The sequence below is a fragment of the Punica granatum genome, chromosome 5, assembly GCF_007655135.1.
Source record: "Punica granatum isolate Tunisia-2019 chromosome 5, ASM765513v2, whole genome shotgun sequence".
NCBI classification, from domain to species: domain Eukaryota; kingdom Viridiplantae; phylum Streptophyta; class Magnoliopsida; order Myrtales; family Lythraceae; genus Punica; species Punica granatum.
The window spans coordinates 22,941,545-22,961,474 of NC_045131.1; the positions used below are offsets into that span (position 1 = coordinate 22,941,545).

A 19,930-nucleotide genomic window follows, 5' to 3' on the forward strand; every position below is an offset into this window, starting at 1 on the left:
CATTGCTTCTACTTCTATACGATTGTTATTCCAATTCGAAAAATATGAGACCTTTGTATAAAGGGAGGGCAAAGAAAGAGATAGAAGCCCTTCTCGTCGGAATTAAGGAAATAGCGATCAACGAGATTACGTCAATAGATATCACCGTGTGTTGGGAAAAATCCATGGGCTTACTTGAGACTCGGGCCCATCCGCAACTCAAAAGCTTAAGCCAATGGGTTGCTAGACCATTATCTCTTATAAACCTATGGATTTCCTCTCAATTTTTCCATGTGGGATTACTTCCATCACCCGCCCTCATCATTCTCCATATAGGAGAGAAACCGGCCCAACAATTCCCCCCCATTCTCGACTATATGGAGGACTTCGAGCCGGGTTTTTTTTACTTCCGAACTCGGATACCAATTGTTAGGCCCTTACCATTCTCCATATAGGAGAGAAAACCGGCCCAACAATTCCCCCCCATTCTCGACTATATGGAGGATTTCGAGCCGGCCTTTTTACTTCCGGACTCGGATACCAATTGTTAGGTCACGGCCCAACAATTCCCCCCCATTCTGGACTATATGGAGGACTTCGAGCCGGGCTTTTTACTTCCGAACTCGGATACCAATTGTTAGGCCATTCACTAGCCACGAGTTCCACACTCGGGCCTTGGCGCGGTGTGGGTTTCCACGCATAGCGTGTGCACTTCTCCAGGATCGTTACCTTGGCTTTGATACCACTGTTGGGAAAAATCCATGGGCTTACTTGAGACTCGGGCCCATCCGCAACTCAAAAGCTTAAGCCAATGGGTTGCTAGACCATTATCTCTTATAAACCTATGGATTTCCTCTCAATTTTTCCATGTGGGATTACTTCCATCACCCGCCCTCATCATTCTCCATATAGGAGAGAAACCGGCCCAACACCGTGGTTATGGAAATGAAGATCAGCGAGGCTATGGAAACTACGGTGAAAGGAGTCGTGGGAAAGGTAACTGGCGAGACAGGTGGAGAACCCTACAATCGCCTGATCGCTGGCCTAAGTTTCATTAGAGGCGATTACCGTTAAGTGATCTCCCATTCGAGACATCATGAAACAAGACCCTCCATTGGAGGCGGTTACCATTAAGCGATCTCCCATTGGACACACAACAAATCAAGACCTCCCATTGGAGGCGATTATCATTAAGTGATCTTCCATTGGAGACACCATGAAGCAAGACCTTCCCTTGGAGGCGGTTACCATTAAGTAATCTCCCATAGGAGACACAACAATACGAGACTTCCCATTGAAAGCGGTTACCATTAATAAGTGATCTCCTACCGAAGACCCAACAGAACAAGACCTCCTACTAGAGGCATTACCATTAAGTGATTTCCCATTTGAGACAATACCATTTAAGCGATCTTCCCGGGAGTAGACAACCCAAAACAAAGACTTCCCAATGGAGGCAGGGAAAGCAAAGAACTCCCAAAGGGGGCTAAGGAAAAAAATTAAGACGTCTGAAAGGATGCAATCATGAGCAAAGGCCGAGATTAGTGATCTTGCAGAAAAATGAAGATTTCCCAAAGAAGGCAAACTCAATTAAGCAAGAACTACGTAAGCGACCTCAAGGAGGAAAACGTAGGATCTCTTATTGGAGACAATCTCTAAAATTGAAATATCAAAGACCTCTTATTGGAGGCCATCTCTGAAACCAACGATATTAAGACCTCTAGTTAGAGGCAATCTTTGAAATTTTAAATATTAAACCTCTCAATAGAGGCAATCTCAAAAGAAAATTAAATATCAAAGACCTCTCATTAGAGGCAATCCCTAAAACTAATGTTATTAAAGACCTCTCATTACAGGCAATCTCAGAAGAAATTAAAATATCAAAGCCCTCTCTTTAGAGACAATCTGTAAACTTAGTGTTATTAAAGACCTCTCACTATAGGCAATCTCTGAAGAAATTTCAATATCAAAGATCTTATTGAAGGCAATCTCTAAAACCATACGCTTAAAAACCTCTCATTAGAGGCAATCTTTATAGCTTAGATATCAAAGATCTCTTGTTAAAGGTAGTCTCCTAAAATTAGATATTATGGACTGCTTCCTGGAGGCATTTCTTCTACAGTTTATTGCCACATAATGAAATCAATAATGCAGAAACCTCGATGAGAGGTATGACAAAGATCCCCAGGGGCATCGGCGAGCTGGCGCCATTGCGCTAAGGTCTCGCAGAATGAAACAATTTAAGACCCCATAGGGGGCAACCGCGAGCGAGCGCCACCTCGCGAGAAATTCAAAAATCTCACCCTATATCCGTAATGTCGACGCAACACATGAAAGACAACGAATCAAAATTTGAAGGATGGTAATTGAACCTCGCGCTTTCACTGAAAGCTCGGGCTTGAGGGCAAATGATGGGCCTAGAGACAAGGGCCCCTAAATCAAGCCAATAAAAGACCTGACCTAAAACTAATATATATGACCTCATAATCTAATAGCAGGTACAGCCACACAGTGCTCTTCAAATTCAAATTCAAACCCCTTCGCAGGTAACTGTCAACGGTTATAATAAGATTATATAATACTCCAGGTATATAACTTTTCAGGGGATTCATTCATTCATTCTTACGACCAATACTCATTTTAAGCATCAGAGAGGGAAAATGAGATTCTCTACCGATATTGCCCTTCTTGCAAGTTATGCTAGCATGGAGTTTGAAGAGGTGTCTTCGTCAACTAGATTAGATGCTCATCCCTTCAAGAGGATGTCAGGCACGCCCATTTTCCGAACATCACAACCAAATACCTAAGAGAGATCCACAGTTTTTCTTCGGGCTTTTTTTCTCCCAATTTTCGGGCTTTTTTCTCTTAATTGAAACAAAATCTCAAAAATGGTTAAGTTTGGAGTGCTTAAGCTCTTTGGTAACATTAAAGAACTCAAGAACGCGAAACCACTGGTCCCATCTTTTAAGCCTATGAACCGCCACGGTTTGTGGTATGAGCTCATGTGAACACCTCCCATTCATTCCTGGGTAGTCGTACATACCCGGCTTCTCTGTGTGTCGGTGCCTTGCCTTGCCTCCCAGATTCAACCACCTCCCCACTAACTTGTCCTCTGGGCCGTGTTGATCATTCATCGGAATCTCCGATTTCCCTATCCACTCGATGATGTCCCATGACAATACGAAACCCATTCCTGACATGTATTCCACGTAAGGGTTCATACTTGGACATGGGATCACAAATCCATAGTACAAGTCCCATCGAGACAGGGGCTCCAGCGAGGCAGCTAACGGCTCAATGCGGAGGAAGACATCATCATCAGCCTTCATGACGTAATCATAGTGCCTGGGGAGGATGTGGGGGAGTGAGGAGAAGTAGGTGTAGGTCTTCCCGGAGTTCATGTTTTCGGTGCAGTTAAGGATGATAATGTCGTTGAAACGTAAGATCTCTAAGGCCACGAGTGTCTTCTGCTCAGGTTTGGTGAGGTTGCAGAAGACAAACTTAACGTCAATTTCCGCCAATGGAGAGGACTGTATTCCATAAATGAGACGAAGGAAGTGGCGGCGATCATAACTATCAGGGCGCATTAAGATACCTATCAGGAGGCGGAATCGAGCATGGGCTTGGTCAGATGTCGTGTTAAGTTTGATGTTACATTCGGATGCCGACCCAGCTAGGTATGGTGATTTAATTCGGATCGTGAAGAGGATGAAGGAGATGAAGAAGGTGAGGAAGAGGGCAAGAGAGTTGAAAGAAATAAGAATTAGGCACCTTGGATGCATTGTTGGACCTAACAGTTGTGTTTTGTAGCAATTAGAACTCAGGAAGAGTACTGCCACAGGAAATTAAACAATTTGATTTTCAAGATTGAGATATTTATATTTTATTGGGCAGGTTTGAGTTAGAAATTTTCAATAATTATCAGGAAAAACAACCAACTGACACTTCGGTTAAATTATTTGTATACACACAATCCACCTTCAAAGAAAATCACATCATTCTTGTGAATTACAAAACTTTTTTTTTAATTACAAATGAGACTAAAAAGAGATAAACTGGTGAGGAAAAATGTTATAGGGACAGGGGAAGTCCTACTGATAAGAATCGAATCAAGCACCTCTTAGTCTAAAGTTGAGAGTAATGTCATTGCAGACGACATTTCTCTCGATAATAAAACCTTTTTAATAACAAGAAATGGACAATCAATTGAAAAAGACTAAAAAGAGATATTATTGTGTCTATAGTAAAAATGAAAAAATTTTGATGACTTTATCTCATCGCATAGCAGGAGGAAGCAGTGCACCAATAAAATTACACCGAGTGAGTGAATGGATTTGTTTAACGTGTATGAATTGCGGGCAATTAATTTATATTACGAATTATTTCTATTGAATGTTCCGTGCCCCATTGTTGTAGAAAATGGCCGTTTAAAATTTTCCGCACCTCGGAATTGAACTGTCACTCGACACTGATATATGAGAAATCAAATTTCGAAACTTTGAAAAGGATTCAATTTTTTTTCCTTTTTTCTTTTTTGGGTGAAAAAAAAGTTTCAATATGTATTAATTAGCAGTCAGGGGTGTATTTATATGCACAATTTTTCCTCAGTTAGTCGACATGCTCTTTTCCTGAGCATTTATTGGGCGAATGTGGCCATCAATATCACCAATAAATTTTTTCATGCTTTTCTTGATTCATCGGGGCCATCGAAATGTTTTACACGTGAAGAGATAGAGAGAGGGAGGGAGGGAGAGAGAGGGAGTAATTGTTTAGTTTAATTAAGACTTTGCATGCATGAGAGTGGAGGTAGATCTGTTAATATTACATGGAAGACTCATCACATGTTTCGTACAAGCTAGTAAACATAACTCAAGCTTAACACAAATCGACTAGGATCCCATTGATATATTTGTATTATATTAAGAGTACAGTGCACGGAATTTATTTGTATATTTATTCATATAATGATCTCGGTCGGTGAGGAAACGGTCTGAGTGTTGAACCAGTCGAGTCGGTCTACGTGTCTAGGAATGAGTAAAGCTTACGTTTCTCAGTTTTGGCCCATGTGGGGAACCGACCATCATGGCCCGGCGACTCGTGATGTGAGGACGGTGGGCCGAAACCTTGACACAATGGTTTACCCCTATCTCGAGCTCTTAGTCCAATTCAATCACTTCTCAACTAATTTACAGTGTCAAACCAAACAAGACGAGCAAAACTTTATCAAACACGGTAAACAAACTAAAAATGACAAACCTTAGACAAACTAGAGTACCGACAGGACGTTCAGGATTTAGGTCAGCACGTAAAAGAACCTTCGAGCTTGGAATAATTGGTTCCGTAAGACCATATGCCTTAGCAAATTAGTTGTATTCCTTACCCCTAGACCCGAGCAACCACCAGCCCTCAATCTTCAAGTGTAAAGAGGTAATGGCGATTCCTATTCAAGCATGTCCATTCGCATCCCCGGGGAATGTGGATAATCCCAAGTCGTGCGACACGACACGCATGCTGGCCTTGACAAGACGAGATTCGGGTCCACACATGGATGATATCCATTTTTCTAGTGGTGATAAACTAAATGTTACAAGATAAAGACCTAAAACCTATACCAACATGAGTTGATTTGAGTAGTTTTACACTTTTTTTCTTTAATCGATGTCTCAAGTTCAACTCTTGTAAATAGAAAAAATCCATGCCACGAGACCTTTATTCTTTAGTAGGCCAACTCTACTCAAATTAAATTAGTCGAGACTTAATGGGCTTCTGGATAATAAGGTGCAACCGAAAAAAATCTACACCCAGAACAATACAAACCCTAAACAATTTATTGAATTATAACTTATGTTCTTGAAGCATCAACTACCTTAATGACCATATATATGCGATACTATTTGATTTCAATATTTTTTATACTTCCTCTGAAAATGAGTGTATATGTTGAACAGCGAAATACTCGTCTTCCGCAACTCTATTATTTGAGTGTTGAGCATTCAATCGAGTTTCATTATGATGTGGGCTAGTTGGCCTAACAATGATAGATATAGTTTTTTCAGTGAAAAATCAACCTTAGCATAGTGTCTTAACTAGAGATGAAGAAATAACAGTTAGTTTGAGACCTTTTTTTTTTATCATTGGAAGTCGAACAAAATAGCTCGAGTATTTTGACTTTAGAGGCCGAGGAAGTTAGCATGAACCTTTTAACCTCAAAGGTTTTTGGTCGGGGTTATATTTGTTGTCTAATCATGACTGTCTTGATCAGGGGCGAAATCAGGATTTTTATCGACGGGGGTAAAAATATTATAATAAATATAATTTTAGGGTAAAATTTTAAAAATTCAAAGTTCAGGGGGACAAAATGTTACAATAAATATATTTTTGAGGTAAAATTTTAAAAAATGGCATTGTTTGGTTTGTGAGTATTATTTTAAAATCACAATTCTAACTTAACTCTACTCACTACAAAACAAAATAACTCTTACAAAATCAAAGAGTGAATCCCATTTATACCACTTTTTTCCACAACAAAACAACTAACTCATACAAAGTCAAAGGATGGGTCCCATTTATACCACTTTTTTTTCAAAATCAAAATCTGATTTTAAAATTCTATTATGAAACCAAACGCAACATTAAAATTCAGGGGCCAATTGCCCCCCTTTGGTATGCTGGCTCCGCCCCTGGTCTTGATCATACTCAGACATTGCAGAGGAAATCGAAATTAAAATATCACTAGAAATTTATCCGTGCATATCGGGATCTAATCATGCATGTCTGTTCCAGCTATAATATTTTTTTCTAGTATGCTTATGGATGGATTATTTTGGCAATGAAATAAAAAAAATTAAGAGTAAGTAAGAATTGGAGATAGAATTTGAAAAAAGAAACAAAAATAATGCGATAAACGTGAGATAGGGAGGTTGAGAGAAGAAAGCAACAAAAGAGAGGTTGACTCGTGAGTGGAAAGATAGCGAGAGGAATTATGCTAAGTGAATTACATTATATTTAACTCCTCCCTTTAATTTTAAATTGCATTAGACTAAGAATATTAAGGGATATTTTCGACTTTTTAATCACATCATATAGAAATTATGTGGAAGTAACAAAATCGGGTATTTGCTTAAATAAAAGTATAAAATAAGATATTAAATAGGCTAATCTAGGTATTGATGATATATGATGGCTATAAGGCTAAAATCACCAATATGAGGCTAGACTCGAGAGGTCTGGGCGATCAATGTCGACTGAAGGCTCATTTGGGTTGGGCCTCAAATCATGGATAAAACGAAACGACCTCATCTGTTAGGGCACGACTTGGCATTGGTTGGCTGGCCATCAACGATTAATGGCCGATCAACCGCAATCTAGTTCCTTTTCCTTTTCTTACTTTAGATTAGAAAGCACATGAGATGAATAATTCTCATATGTAAAGAATATTTCTGAAAACTTAAAAATAGCAGTGTGGGGAAATAGATCTAATTTTCCGATTCCTTCAATTCTTGAAAAAACAATCCAAACCTAAAAAACGGAAATTACGATGCTTCCCAGATCTGATTATCTTGGTCCTCCACCGCCCTGCTGTGCTAAATCCATGTGTGCTTAAGAATTTTGTTCTCAATTGAGGCCCTTTGAGTGAAAGAACGATCAATACTGAAGGAAAAGGTGCATGATCGGCTTTCATGTTAGCTCGACGAATTAGACAAATATGCTCCTCAAGGTTGTAGTTGATCTCCGGTATCCAAGCTTATTCTATCATAATTAGCCAGCCATAGATGAAGCTAAGGATATACAAGGGTGAACTGCCATGGATGACCCCTATATATATATATACACACACACATATTATGGGTCTAATTAATGCAGCGTTTTGCAACAAAGACTGTATCGGAACGACGAGGCATGGGCGAGGGGTCCAAGCTTCTCAGGGGATTTCATGGGGCCCTTGGAGGTGAGTTGAGGGCTAGACTGAGGGTCGGCAGCGACCATGCCGTAGGAGGGGATGAAATTACTCGACTACTTCCGAATTTTCTAATTTATCTCTTATTTCATTTTTTTTAATCTTAATTTTATTCTTTGGATTGATTTATATTTCCTTCTTAGTTTTACTTGTTTTATTTCATCTTTTTGAATTTTCCGGTGCCATGTCAGCTCATACGTGTATCATATCAGCAAAAGTAATGAAAAACTAATGAATGCTAAATTTGGTCATAAAATGATAGTCCATGTATTTATTTATCAAAAGAAAATAGTAAGTGTTATGTCTGAGAAAACGAACAAAATCAATAATATATCTGGTCACTAGCCCTTTTTTATTTTTGGGGTTTAACAAGCCAGAATTCCGTACATTAATCATATCTGGGTTTTTGGGAGTAGTGTTGAAATCTTTTGGCAAATCTAATGGTGTCAACATACTAACTTAAATGAGAGGAAAGCATGCATTTGAAAGGAATAATTGAATATCGGTAAGGCCAACTTTTTGCTTTTACTGTTCTGAATCAATGTTCCAAAGCATTCTCCTACAGTCTTATAATAATTGAACGAAAAAAAAAAAGCACCCATTTAATACAAAAGGAAAAAAAAAAAGACTAAGTCAAAGAGTCAAATCTCTTCGGGCTCCTTTTTGGAAAGCAAACGAAGAATTGCAGGGCCATCGTCAGATTATTGCCGGACACAGGTCTTCTCCTTTGGACTTCTTTTTCTTGGGAAATATCGTTTTAATTGCTTAAGTCACTATAATGACTAATTAGAATTCAATCCCGTGTATTGTACCTATTTGTATTCATATATTTATTAATTATCACAATTTAACATATTAATTTATTTATTAATATTATTATTATTGAATATAAAAGTTATGAACAATCAATTTTCAAAAATAATTTTAAATAAAGTTGTATGAATTCTTTTGAATAATTCAATTGTAATTTTATAATTGACATTATTATTATGTCTTGTAAATTTATTTAATTTCTTTCACAATTTTAGTTTATGTTATATATAATTATATTATTTTATATATTTTTATTATTTTATATTATTTTTCAAATTTAAGGAATCTTCCTTTTGGATAAAGAGTGTTATTATTCTATATAATATTATTTTTTCAACTTATATAATCTTCCTTCGTGGTAAGGATTGATATTATTCTATATAATGAGACATTATATATATGTATATTAACTCTATTTTTTATATATATTTCTTATTGTTTTAGAATTTATTAAAAGGTAATCATTTCTATTATTCATTATTCTTATTTTTAACACATCAAATTTCAGTACTTTTCAATATGCTCGTATATATATGTTTGGTTTTTATAATAAATTATATATATACTTCATTAATTTTCGCAAGAATATCAAAATTTTTATATTAATTTCTATGAGCTAGGCTCAATTTTTGTAATATCACGTTAATTTAATTATCTATATACAATTGTCGCTTTTATATAATTAAGAATTACATCAAATTTTTCTCTTAATTGTATTTAGTAAGAAATTTAGGTACATTCAATTGCATTTATTAAATGTTTTTAATTATTCTTCATTTTTTTCCATATTCTTTTTATTTTCTTGGAATTATTATATAGTGAGTAGGAAATTTAGATATATTGATTGCATTTATTAAAAATTTTAATTATTAGCTTTATTTTTTATTTTCTTTTTTCATATTTTTTAAATTTTCTTTGAAGCATTTACTATGTATTCAATCTCATTTATTATGCTCCCAAATAAATTTTAATTAGGATTAATGATCCAAAAAAACATTAATATTGTCCTCCTTTTCAATGTTGGTACGAAGTTTATTTTTTGGTAAAAAAATGCACAAACTTTGATTTTCTTGTTACATTAAGTATCTGTGCCATTTTCCGTCCATTTTGCTGACGTGGCGAAAAAACGATGCTTACGTGGCGAACATTATCACGACACGTCAACAAACAAAAAAAATACAAATATAAAAAAAAAACAGGGAAATTCTTTGATTGGAGAAAGGGTGACGGTCTCCAGTCGACCACTGCTAGCCACTGTCCCGCTCCCCTCCCTCGATTAGGGTTGTCAGTGGGCCCAAAGGGTGCTAGCGACCCCAATCAGGGTGGGGGCGATGGGGGATGGGATAGCCTAAGTCAAGACTCCACTCGTTGGAATCGGGAGAATCCTCAAATTAGGAGCTCTCCTGATTCTAACTCCAGCCACCACCACTTTAATTGGAGTCATGGGTGACCCCAATCGGGGGGCAGTGGACGATAGACGGACGAGTCCCCTACCCTTTCTCCTATCAAAGCCTTTCTCTATTGTTTGTTATTTTTGCTAACGTGTTGTGACACTGTTCACCACGTAGGCATCGTTTTCCGCCACGTGAGCAAAATAGATAAAAAAAAAATGGTATAGATGTTTAATATGAGAAGAAAATCAAAGTTCGTGCCAAAATTGAAAATGGGGATAAAGTTCATGCTTTTTTGGGTCATTCACCCTTTTAGTTATATATAGATTTTGTTGTTCTACCATTAAGATAAAGATTTATGTTAATCTATTTTTTCCCTCAAGACATATATATTTGACATCTACCATGGGACCTACATAAAGGGGATTTAACTTTTGTCAAAGTTCCTAAAATTTGTTTTATATATCAACTGAGGGACAATTTGTTTCTAAATATACATAAAGGAAATTTCAAGCGGAGAAAATATTAAATGATCCTACCTCACAATGATGTGGTAAGAAAGAACCATAAGATTGTTTCAATTAAAAATACTTATCACAATTAATCAAGTGATTAGCACTCATTATTTTGTTTGTTGCAATTTTTTTTTGGTAAATGGTGAAACTTCATTGATAACAAAATGAATTTACATCAGAAACTAGTACCATTTACCCCTATACATAGCAGAAATAACTGAAACTACCCAAAAAACTACCCCCAAGTCAGCTAAGTGCAGTATCAAAATGGTAAAACATATGCCTCACAATGATAGAGTGTACTATTTTGCATGAGAATCGGGGAAGTATGGATAGCTTCGCTTGCACATCCGAGAGAATCCTTCGTATAATAACTGTTGGGGATGAGACTTGCTTCCGGTAGATCCTGGCGTTCCTCTCTCTCCAGATGCAATAAATGTAGTGAGTCCAAAGAAGTTTGAGGCATATAACGTCAAGCTTCTTTCCACGGAGAGAGGAGACCCAGCAGAGTTTCGTATTTCAGTCGACATTGGGTTTGTTAAATCCAACCCGGGCCAATAAACTTCTCCAAATCCCTTGGGTGATCGGGAATTCAAAAAAGAGGTGATCTCAGGTCTCCAACTCCAAACTACAAAATTCACATTCGGCTGCAGCAATTGAGATTCTCCAACTTAGAAGCCTGTCTTTTGTACTCAATCTATTATGTACACAAAGCTAGCTAATGAAAGAGGATCGAGGGAACTGCCCCTCAAACCAGATTGCATTCCTCCATTCCATCTTTAGACCCCTAGGTCTTAAGCATTTCCATGCATTTGCAATAGAAAATTACTCAAATTTGTGAGCCGTCCATGTGACCCTATCATGGTTGGAGGGTCGGATTGCTGCTGCGAGATCATGGATTAGAGCAACTTGCGGGTCTGAGCTTCTAGGCCAATGCCAGCAGCCATAAACTAGAATCGAACTAACTGTTGTGTGTTCTTTGAGCGACGGAAAGCACTGGAACCCCTTAGTGCAGTAATCAATCAAAGATCCGATCGGTAACCACGTGTCATACCAAATGGACACATTCGCGTCGGAGCCAACACGATAACAGATATAGGGAGACATCAAAGTCCTCAGCTGCAATAGTTTTCTCCAGTTCCAAGAACAATCACCAGGTATCTTTAAAGACCACATACTTCGGCTTTTGATTAGATATTTAGTAGCCCAAGCAACCCAAAGAGACCCCGAATGCACGAGGAGAGACCAAAGGTTTTTTAATGCGCATACCTTATTCCACAGAGTTAGATCCTTGATGTCGAGTCATCCGTCAGACTTTGGGAGACATATAGTTTCCCAACTGACCTTTGCTCCACTTGTATGCTGCTCAAGGCCTTTCTAGAGGAAGGATTTGCACTGCTGCTGCACCAGTTTGACGACTTTCTTGGGAAGAATGAAGTGGGTACACCAGTAGTTGGCCATGCTGAAGAGTACAGAATTGATCAACTGTACCCGACCCGCGTAGGACAGGTGCTTCACAGACCAGCTCCTGATTCGCTTTAGGATTCTCTCAGTAAGAGCCTCACAGTTCTTTGAGGACAGCTTTCCAGAGACAAGAGGGAGCCCCAGGTATCGCACTGGAAGAGTACCTTTCTCAAAGCCAGAGCTGTTCACCAGTATAGAGATGCCTTCCTCATTAATGCCTCCCATGAAAATTTCAATTTTTTCAAGATTCAGCTTGAGCCCAGACCAATTGTAGAAGGTGTTCAACACGTCCAGAATGGCAACAAGAGACTCTTTGGACCCATTTATGAACAAAAATAGATCATCAGCGAAGCAAAGATGGGTCAGCTTGATAGACTTACATCGTGGATGGAAGCCGATTCTGCCCCGTCTGCAGTAGTGTCCAAAAGCTTTGAGAAGACCACCATGGCAATAACAAACAGATAGGGCAATAGGGGGTCTCCTTGTCGCAGTCCCCTTTGGCCTGCAAAGTAACCAGCTAAGGAGCCATTAATGGCCATTGAAAAATAATGAGAGGTAATACATCCCTTGATCCATCTAAGAAAAGTGAGAGGGATTCCCATGGCCTCCAGGCAGTGAAGAATGAAATCCCAATTGAAGGAATCAAACGCTTTCATCAAATCAATTTTGATAGCACATCAGGGAGTTATTCCTTGTCTATGGTAGTTTCTCACTAGCTCATGAGCAAGCAAGACATTATCAGATATTCTCCTGCCCTGCACAAAAGCTGTCTAGTTCAAGCTTATAATATCAGGAAGAACCCCTTTCAATATGTTGGCGATCACCTTGGTTATGCATTTATATACCACATTGCAGCATGAGATAGAGCGGAAGTCTTTCATGCGATCAACTTTCTCATTCTTAGGGACTAGTGCTATTATTGTAGAGTTCACCTCTCTGTGTAGTTCATCTGTGGAGAAATAATGTTGTATAGCAGCAACGAAATCTTCAAGGACAATTGTCCAAGCATGCTTGTAAAAATATACCGTGAAACCATCTGGATCAGGTGACTTATCATTTCCCATTGAGAACAGGGCTGATTTAATCTCCTCTTCAGTGATAGGAGACCCAAGCAATTGATATTGGGCATGAGAGATCTTCTTTTTGAGAATAGAAGAAATTTGCGCCGCAAAGATGCCCGCTACACTGTCGTACTTACCCCCCAAAAGACCCTGATAAAATTTGACTGCTTCCGCTTTTATTTCTTGCATTTCTTCCAGCTTGGTACCTGAATTAGTGTAAAGTACTCTCATGGAGGTTCTTGCATTTCTTATCTTCACCGCCTTATGAAAGAAGGATGTGTCCTGGTCCCCTGCTTTCAACCAAGCCACCCTTGACTTTTGTTTCAGTAGCTTCTCCTCCTTGTCCATGGCTTCTAATAGCTCAACCCGTAAAGCAGTCTCCTTTGTCATAATTTCAGATTGCACACAATCACTTTCAAGGATTGCAGTTTGGATCTGGGCAAGCTGAGTTTGCAAGTCAGCAACTTTTGCATGTACATCCCCAAAGTTAGATCTATTGAAATCTTTCAGCTGCCTCTTAAGATTCCTCAACTTCTTGTAAAGCACTGCCATAGGGTTACCTTCCTGAACCTCCAACCAAACACGTTCCACAAGTTTCAGGTACTCTGGATGTTCAGTTTAAAAATGAAAAAACTTAAAAGGCTTGGGCCCTGCATTCTCTTTGGCACTGAATCTCAATATGACAGGACTATGATCAGAGATTCCGGGAGGAAGAAATTCCACTGTTGAGGTAATATCCTGTTGAAACCATATGTCATTGACCAACACTTCGTCAATCTTCCTAGCTTGGAACCCTCCTGCCTTTTATTGCTCTATGTGAAATAGCAGCCGGAATAGGGGTGATCCTTAAGCTCCGATGAGGTAATGAAGTCTGCAAATTCCCTCATACTTTGATCGATGACTATCTCCCTCCCAACTGCTTTGACCTCTTCTGTTTCTTTAACTGCGTTGAAATCACCCATCAACATCCAGCTATACATCATACCCACTGCTAAAGACTATATATCGCGCCATAACACTCTTCTTTCCGACAAGTCATTTGAAGCATAAACAAAAGTCAAAGCAACCCAACCAACTCCTTTAGGAACATTTACCAACATATGGATATATTGGCTAGTTTTGCTAAGAAATTGCACTTGCAAGTCCTAACGAACCAAAATCCACGGCCTACCATTGCCAGCATACTAATAATTTTCCACCAAAAACCAGCCTTTCCACTTGTCCACTATCTTTGAACAATTGTTTTCCTTTACCCGTGTCTCGATAAGAGCAAAAATCCCTATATCATGGTCCTTTGCAAACTTAAGGACCATTGTCTGTTTAAGAGGGTTATTTAGCCCTCTAACATTCCAGGAAGTAATTATCATAAAAAAGATTTGGGGGGTTTACCTCCCTTACCCGTTCTCTGTTTCCTTTTGCCTTGAGCTTTCTGGGTTGTTTTCGCCACCTCCATCGTAATGCTTTTTTTTTTCTGCCTTGTAACTCCCTGCCGTGTATATACCTCTAGTTCATCATCTGAGCTGATTGCATCATCACGGGACCCCACTTCCTCTAGTACAACTTGCTTACCATTCGACTTTAGGGGGTCTCTTTGGGAAGGGGTAGCAGTGTTTATCTTGTGTAAGTCACTCCCATCTGCCATTTCTTTCTTCTCTGGTGCAGGGGAAGCAGTAGCCTTTGCAGGGTTGTAAACCTCCAGTTCACATCCTTCCTTTCCAGGGCCAGGAATGTTCAGATCATCACGTCCAGCATCCTTCAATTCATCGGTCTGATCCAGTTCAGGCATCCCTTCAACTGTTGCCACAGGAGCTGGTGTCGAATACTGCTGGTGTGGCTACAGGTGGACTGCTGCAACTATGACCAAAAACCCTGCATTTGTCACACTTCTCAGGTATCCACGGGGTGTCCACAAGAACCTCTACTATATGTTCATTACCCATATCAACATTCAACACAGTCGGAATTTCCTTTTCAACCTCAACCTCTATACACACTTTAGCATAGTCCAGTCTCGAGCGTAAGGCAGTAGCTCTATCCATGTAGAGCGGCTTACCAATCGCACTCGCTAGAAAGCTGATGCCTTTAGGGTGGAAGTACTGAAGAGGGATTCTCCGCAATTAGACCCATACTGGCATCTTCTTCAAGGTCAGTTCCTCTTCAGTGAAAGCCGGACTCCATCTTTGCAAAATTAGAAAATTGCATTCAACATGCCACGGTCCTGTTTCCAGAACCCAAGTCATGACATCCTCATTTGGAAATTGAAAAATAAACAACGATCCCATGGTGCTGACCATCACTTTCCCTTGTTTACCCCATAACCCATTTACAACAAATACAATCTTCCCAAACTCGGGGGGCCTTGCCCAAGAAACGACCAACAAGAGTGTAGCACCATTGTTCAACTCCAATCTGCAGGAGCTTCGACGGAGGTTTCACATTATAGTAGTCGACTCCTTCAAAGAACTCGAGGCTCTGGTTTACCTTGGGAAAAACTTTTCTCCAGTTTAATGGGCCTTTTGAAGCCAATTTCTCACCAGAGATGGGTTGTGGAAGACTCTGGACACCGTTTGTTGCTGGTTGTGAAGCCGATTCCGCCATTGCTGGTGTTGATTTGGCCTCTCCACAAGCCTCCCAACGGCGGAACCTTAATCGGGAGAAAGGAAGTTGTTGTTACAATTTAATTGATATTTCCTCACGCTATGTGATGATGTAGGATCACCGAAGAATCTCTCAAGGATGTACCCAGGTACAAGATAGGCTCAAGAATCAATTAAAACCTTCCATAATCAATTGGTTTCGTTTCGGATATTAAAGTCAAGAATTAGAACAATTAGGTTGCAATGCGCGAACTTTTGATATATTTATTCTATTCAAAAATTTTTCCTAAAAATATTATAATTAAAAGGATTTTTTGGGGGTAAATTTTGTATTCTGGTACCAATAATTTAAGATCAAAAAATTAAGGGCAAATTACAAAAAAAAACTCAAATTTTGTAAAAAGTCTCAATTTTGTCTTAAATTTTGTTTTGTAACAAAAAAAATCATAAATTTTCTAAAATGTCTCAAAAATGACCTCCGTTATAACTTTCGTCAATTTTTGTTGTTGATGGTGGGTCCCTTTAATAGTCCACGTAGGTTACACGTAGGCAAAAATTGACGGAAGTTATAACGGAGGTCATTTTTTAGACATTTTAGAAAACTTATGGTTTTTTCTGTTACAAAACAAAATTTAGGACAAAACTGAGACATTTTACAAAATTTGGGTTTCTTTTGTAATTTACTCAAAAATTAACATATGCAAAATACAACTATGAAATAATTGCTTTCCATTCTTCTACCAAGTGCTTCTTTAGGGAACACCAATACATTCAATTGGAAATTAGACATGCTTGTATAACCGAATCACTCATCATATAAATTATTTTATATAATTTTTAAATTAGTATAATAGTAAAAGCAAATAAATAATGAGTTTGTCTGAAATTAATATCTTCTACTCAATGTTTATATTACAATAACATTTATAAACTTAGAAATACTCGCAAAAATTTCAATAAGAATTCCAGTCAATATTCAAAGAATCTTCCATATGTAAATTTACTATTGAAATTATAACTTAATCAAATTTTTATATTTAAAATAAAAGATCATATGAAATAAATTATAATATATTTGAATTTATTTAATATTGCATTATCAAAGTAAAAACTATATATACACTTCAATTTTTGTAATATTAATACAAACAAAAAACTGCATAAATATCTCTTTCAAATATTTTACAACGTCAAATTCTACAACAAGAACTTATACTTAATTGGCAAATGAAAATTTCAAGATATTTTATTATGAATAATTTTGTAGATAATAGAACTACAATTGATTAATTTTCTATAAAATATAAAATTATTTATTTATATTATTACATTTAATGCTTAATAAATGTACAAATTCTACTTTACATTATGTATATTAGATATTAGTCTTTTTTTAATATGTCTGTTGCATGGGTAATTTTTTCTACAGAAATTTGTAGGACTTTTTGCCTTTAGATGAAAGAACATAATTCTTTTTTTCCCTGATGGAGAATTTGCATGTTTTTCAAAATTAATTATAGTTTCATTTTGAATAAAGTATTTTTCATAAACAATGGAGATCCAAAGTATATTAGATATTAGTCTTTTTTTAATATGTGTGTTGCAAGGGTAATTTTTTCTACAGAGATTTGTTGGACTTTTTGCCTCTAGATGAAAGAATATAATTCTTTTATTCCCCGATGGAGAATTTTTATGTTTTCAAGATTAATTATAGTTTCATTTTGAATAAAGTATTTTTCATAAACTATGGAGATCCAAAGTACACGTACTTATGTCGTCATTTTATAAACATATATGATTAATTTGTAATATATAATATAATTTTTTTTGCTATAATAAAAATTTTAATATCAATTTAAAATCATAGGAGATTTGTATTGCAATAATCTAATAATATATTGAACTTTGTACTTATAAGTTTTAGTTCGTTTATAGTTTGTACAGTTAACATATCACTTGGAAATTAATTTTTTTTACAAGTAAAATTTTCAAGATTTGGGGCAAAAATACTTAGATAAATTAATCAATTAATTTTTTTTGTAATTTTGTTATTTTTAAATTGAATTTGATGTATATTAGATATAGAAGAAAATATATTTATATATTGATTTTCTAGCCATATATTCATAAACATTTTCATTTCTAATCCTATTTATTGCATAAATATTGACTTTCCTAAGCTTATATCAATAAATATTTACCTTTCTAACTCTATCTATTACATGATATATAACTTTCAATATATACTAGTTTTCTTTCACCATGCGTTGCAGGGTAATTTTTTTAGAAAGATTTGTTGAAATTTTTGCTTTAGATGTGATTATAATTATCTTTTTCCTGATGGAAAATTTTTATATTTTTCAAATATAATTATAGTTTCACTTTGAATAAAACAGTTTTTGTAAACTATGCAAGATCCAAAGTGGATATAATATTGTAGATTATGCTCACAAATAATTAATTTGTTATATATAATATAAATTTTATTTGCTGTAATAAATTTTTCATAATAAATTTAAAATGATAGGAGATCTTTATTACAATATTCTAATAATATATTGAACTTGGTACTTATAAGTTTTAGTCTGTTTATTGATTGTACCTTTAACCTATTATTCGGAAACTAAATATTTAAAAATAAAATTTCCAAGTTGAGGGCAAAAGTGCCTGCATAAATTAATTCAAGTAAAATTTATGCGAATCCGACGTAGAAATAATTGTAGTTTTATGCTTATAAAATAATTAATTTATTGTATATAATATAGTTATTTTTACTGTGATAAATTTTCAAATATAAATTTAAAACAATATGAGATTTGTATTGCAATAGTTCAATAATATATTGAACTTTGTACTTATAAATTTTAGTTCGTTTATAAATTGTACAATTAATCTATCAATTGGAAATTAATCCTTTACAGAAAAAAAAAAATTTCAGAATGAGGGAGAAAATACCTACATAAATTATTTCAGGTAAAGTTTCTTTTCTAATTTTATTATCTTTAAATTTAATTTAATTTAAATTAGATATAAAATTAAATATTATTTAGATATTGACATTTTTATTCCAAGTACAATAAATATTTACTTATTACATAGAAATTGAGCTTTCTAGCTCTTTGTCAATGAACATTTACCTCTCCAATACTATTTATTACATGAGATACAAGTTTATATATATATATATATATATATATAGATATAGATAGATAGATATATTGATTCCAATCAATAGATAACTTGGTACGGGAAATTAATATGGAAAAGTATATTTTTATGCTTTTAATTTACCCTTTTTATATTATGATTACGTGATTAATATCGAACATAACCTTATTTCCGCTCTATCATGTTTAAAAATCTTCAACTCTGTTCCATTCATTTCATCCATTCAATTTCTAAATGATTAGGTAGTAAACACTAAACATCGATGGGAGATCTCGCTTATTCTTCGTACTTTTCTCTTATTCATCTATTTTGTTGATGTGTTTGTATTTCTAAATTTTGTAAAGAGAAAAAAGAATATATTCCAAATAGGTACCAAAGCGAAACCTGCGATATAGTATAAGTCTTACTAGAAGTCTGGGTCAATTAAAGGATACCCGACTAACTTGACTCTCAAAATTCCTATGCTTCCTCAACAGGGAGAATTCCCAACATCCTCCGCACCAATTGGATCGCCACGCGATGAAGAAATAGATCCAGCGGGAGCAGGGACGGTGGAATGCTTCGACTGGGGAACTGTTAATCAAAGTCCCGAGGAAGCCTAAACGGAATTATGAAGTGGGCAACTGATAATGGCAATCAACATTTCATGCACTCCAATCATCATCATCCCGGCATGACCGTGATAATCAACTTAATTAGTTGTCATAAACTTAGTCCTCTTCTCTTTATGTCAATTCTTTTTTTTTTTTGCTAACTTTATGTCAATTCATTCGGTTTGCAGCAAAGTTAGATTGTGGAAGGCCACCATTATCATCGAAAAGAAAAAAAAAATTTAGATCGGTGGATATGTAATTGACAGAGTTTTCGTGTATGCTTAGCACTTTATCGCTAATACTTGAAAAAAAAAAAGAGCTTATGAAACATTCTAAGACGGTATTTATGGTTAGATAATTTAATTCCGCTAGATTATTCATTCTGAATTTAT

At 36.2% G+C, this 19,930-nt stretch overlaps 1 protein-coding gene across 1 annotated transcript; it reads right to left on the minus strand.

The window, feature by feature from the left end:
• Positions 1-2,195: 2,195 nt before the first annotated feature.
• LOC116207416 (beta-1,3-galactosyltransferase 6-like) lies at positions 2,196-3,836 on the minus strand. The gene has a single exon (XM_031540340.1). The coding sequence runs from the start codon at positions 3,759-3,761 to the stop codon at positions 2,862-2,864; it is 900 nt and encodes a 299-aa protein (XP_031396200.1). The 5' UTR covers positions 3,762-3,836; the 3' UTR covers positions 2,196-2,861.
• Between the last annotated feature and the right edge of the window lie 16,094 nt (positions 3,837-19,930).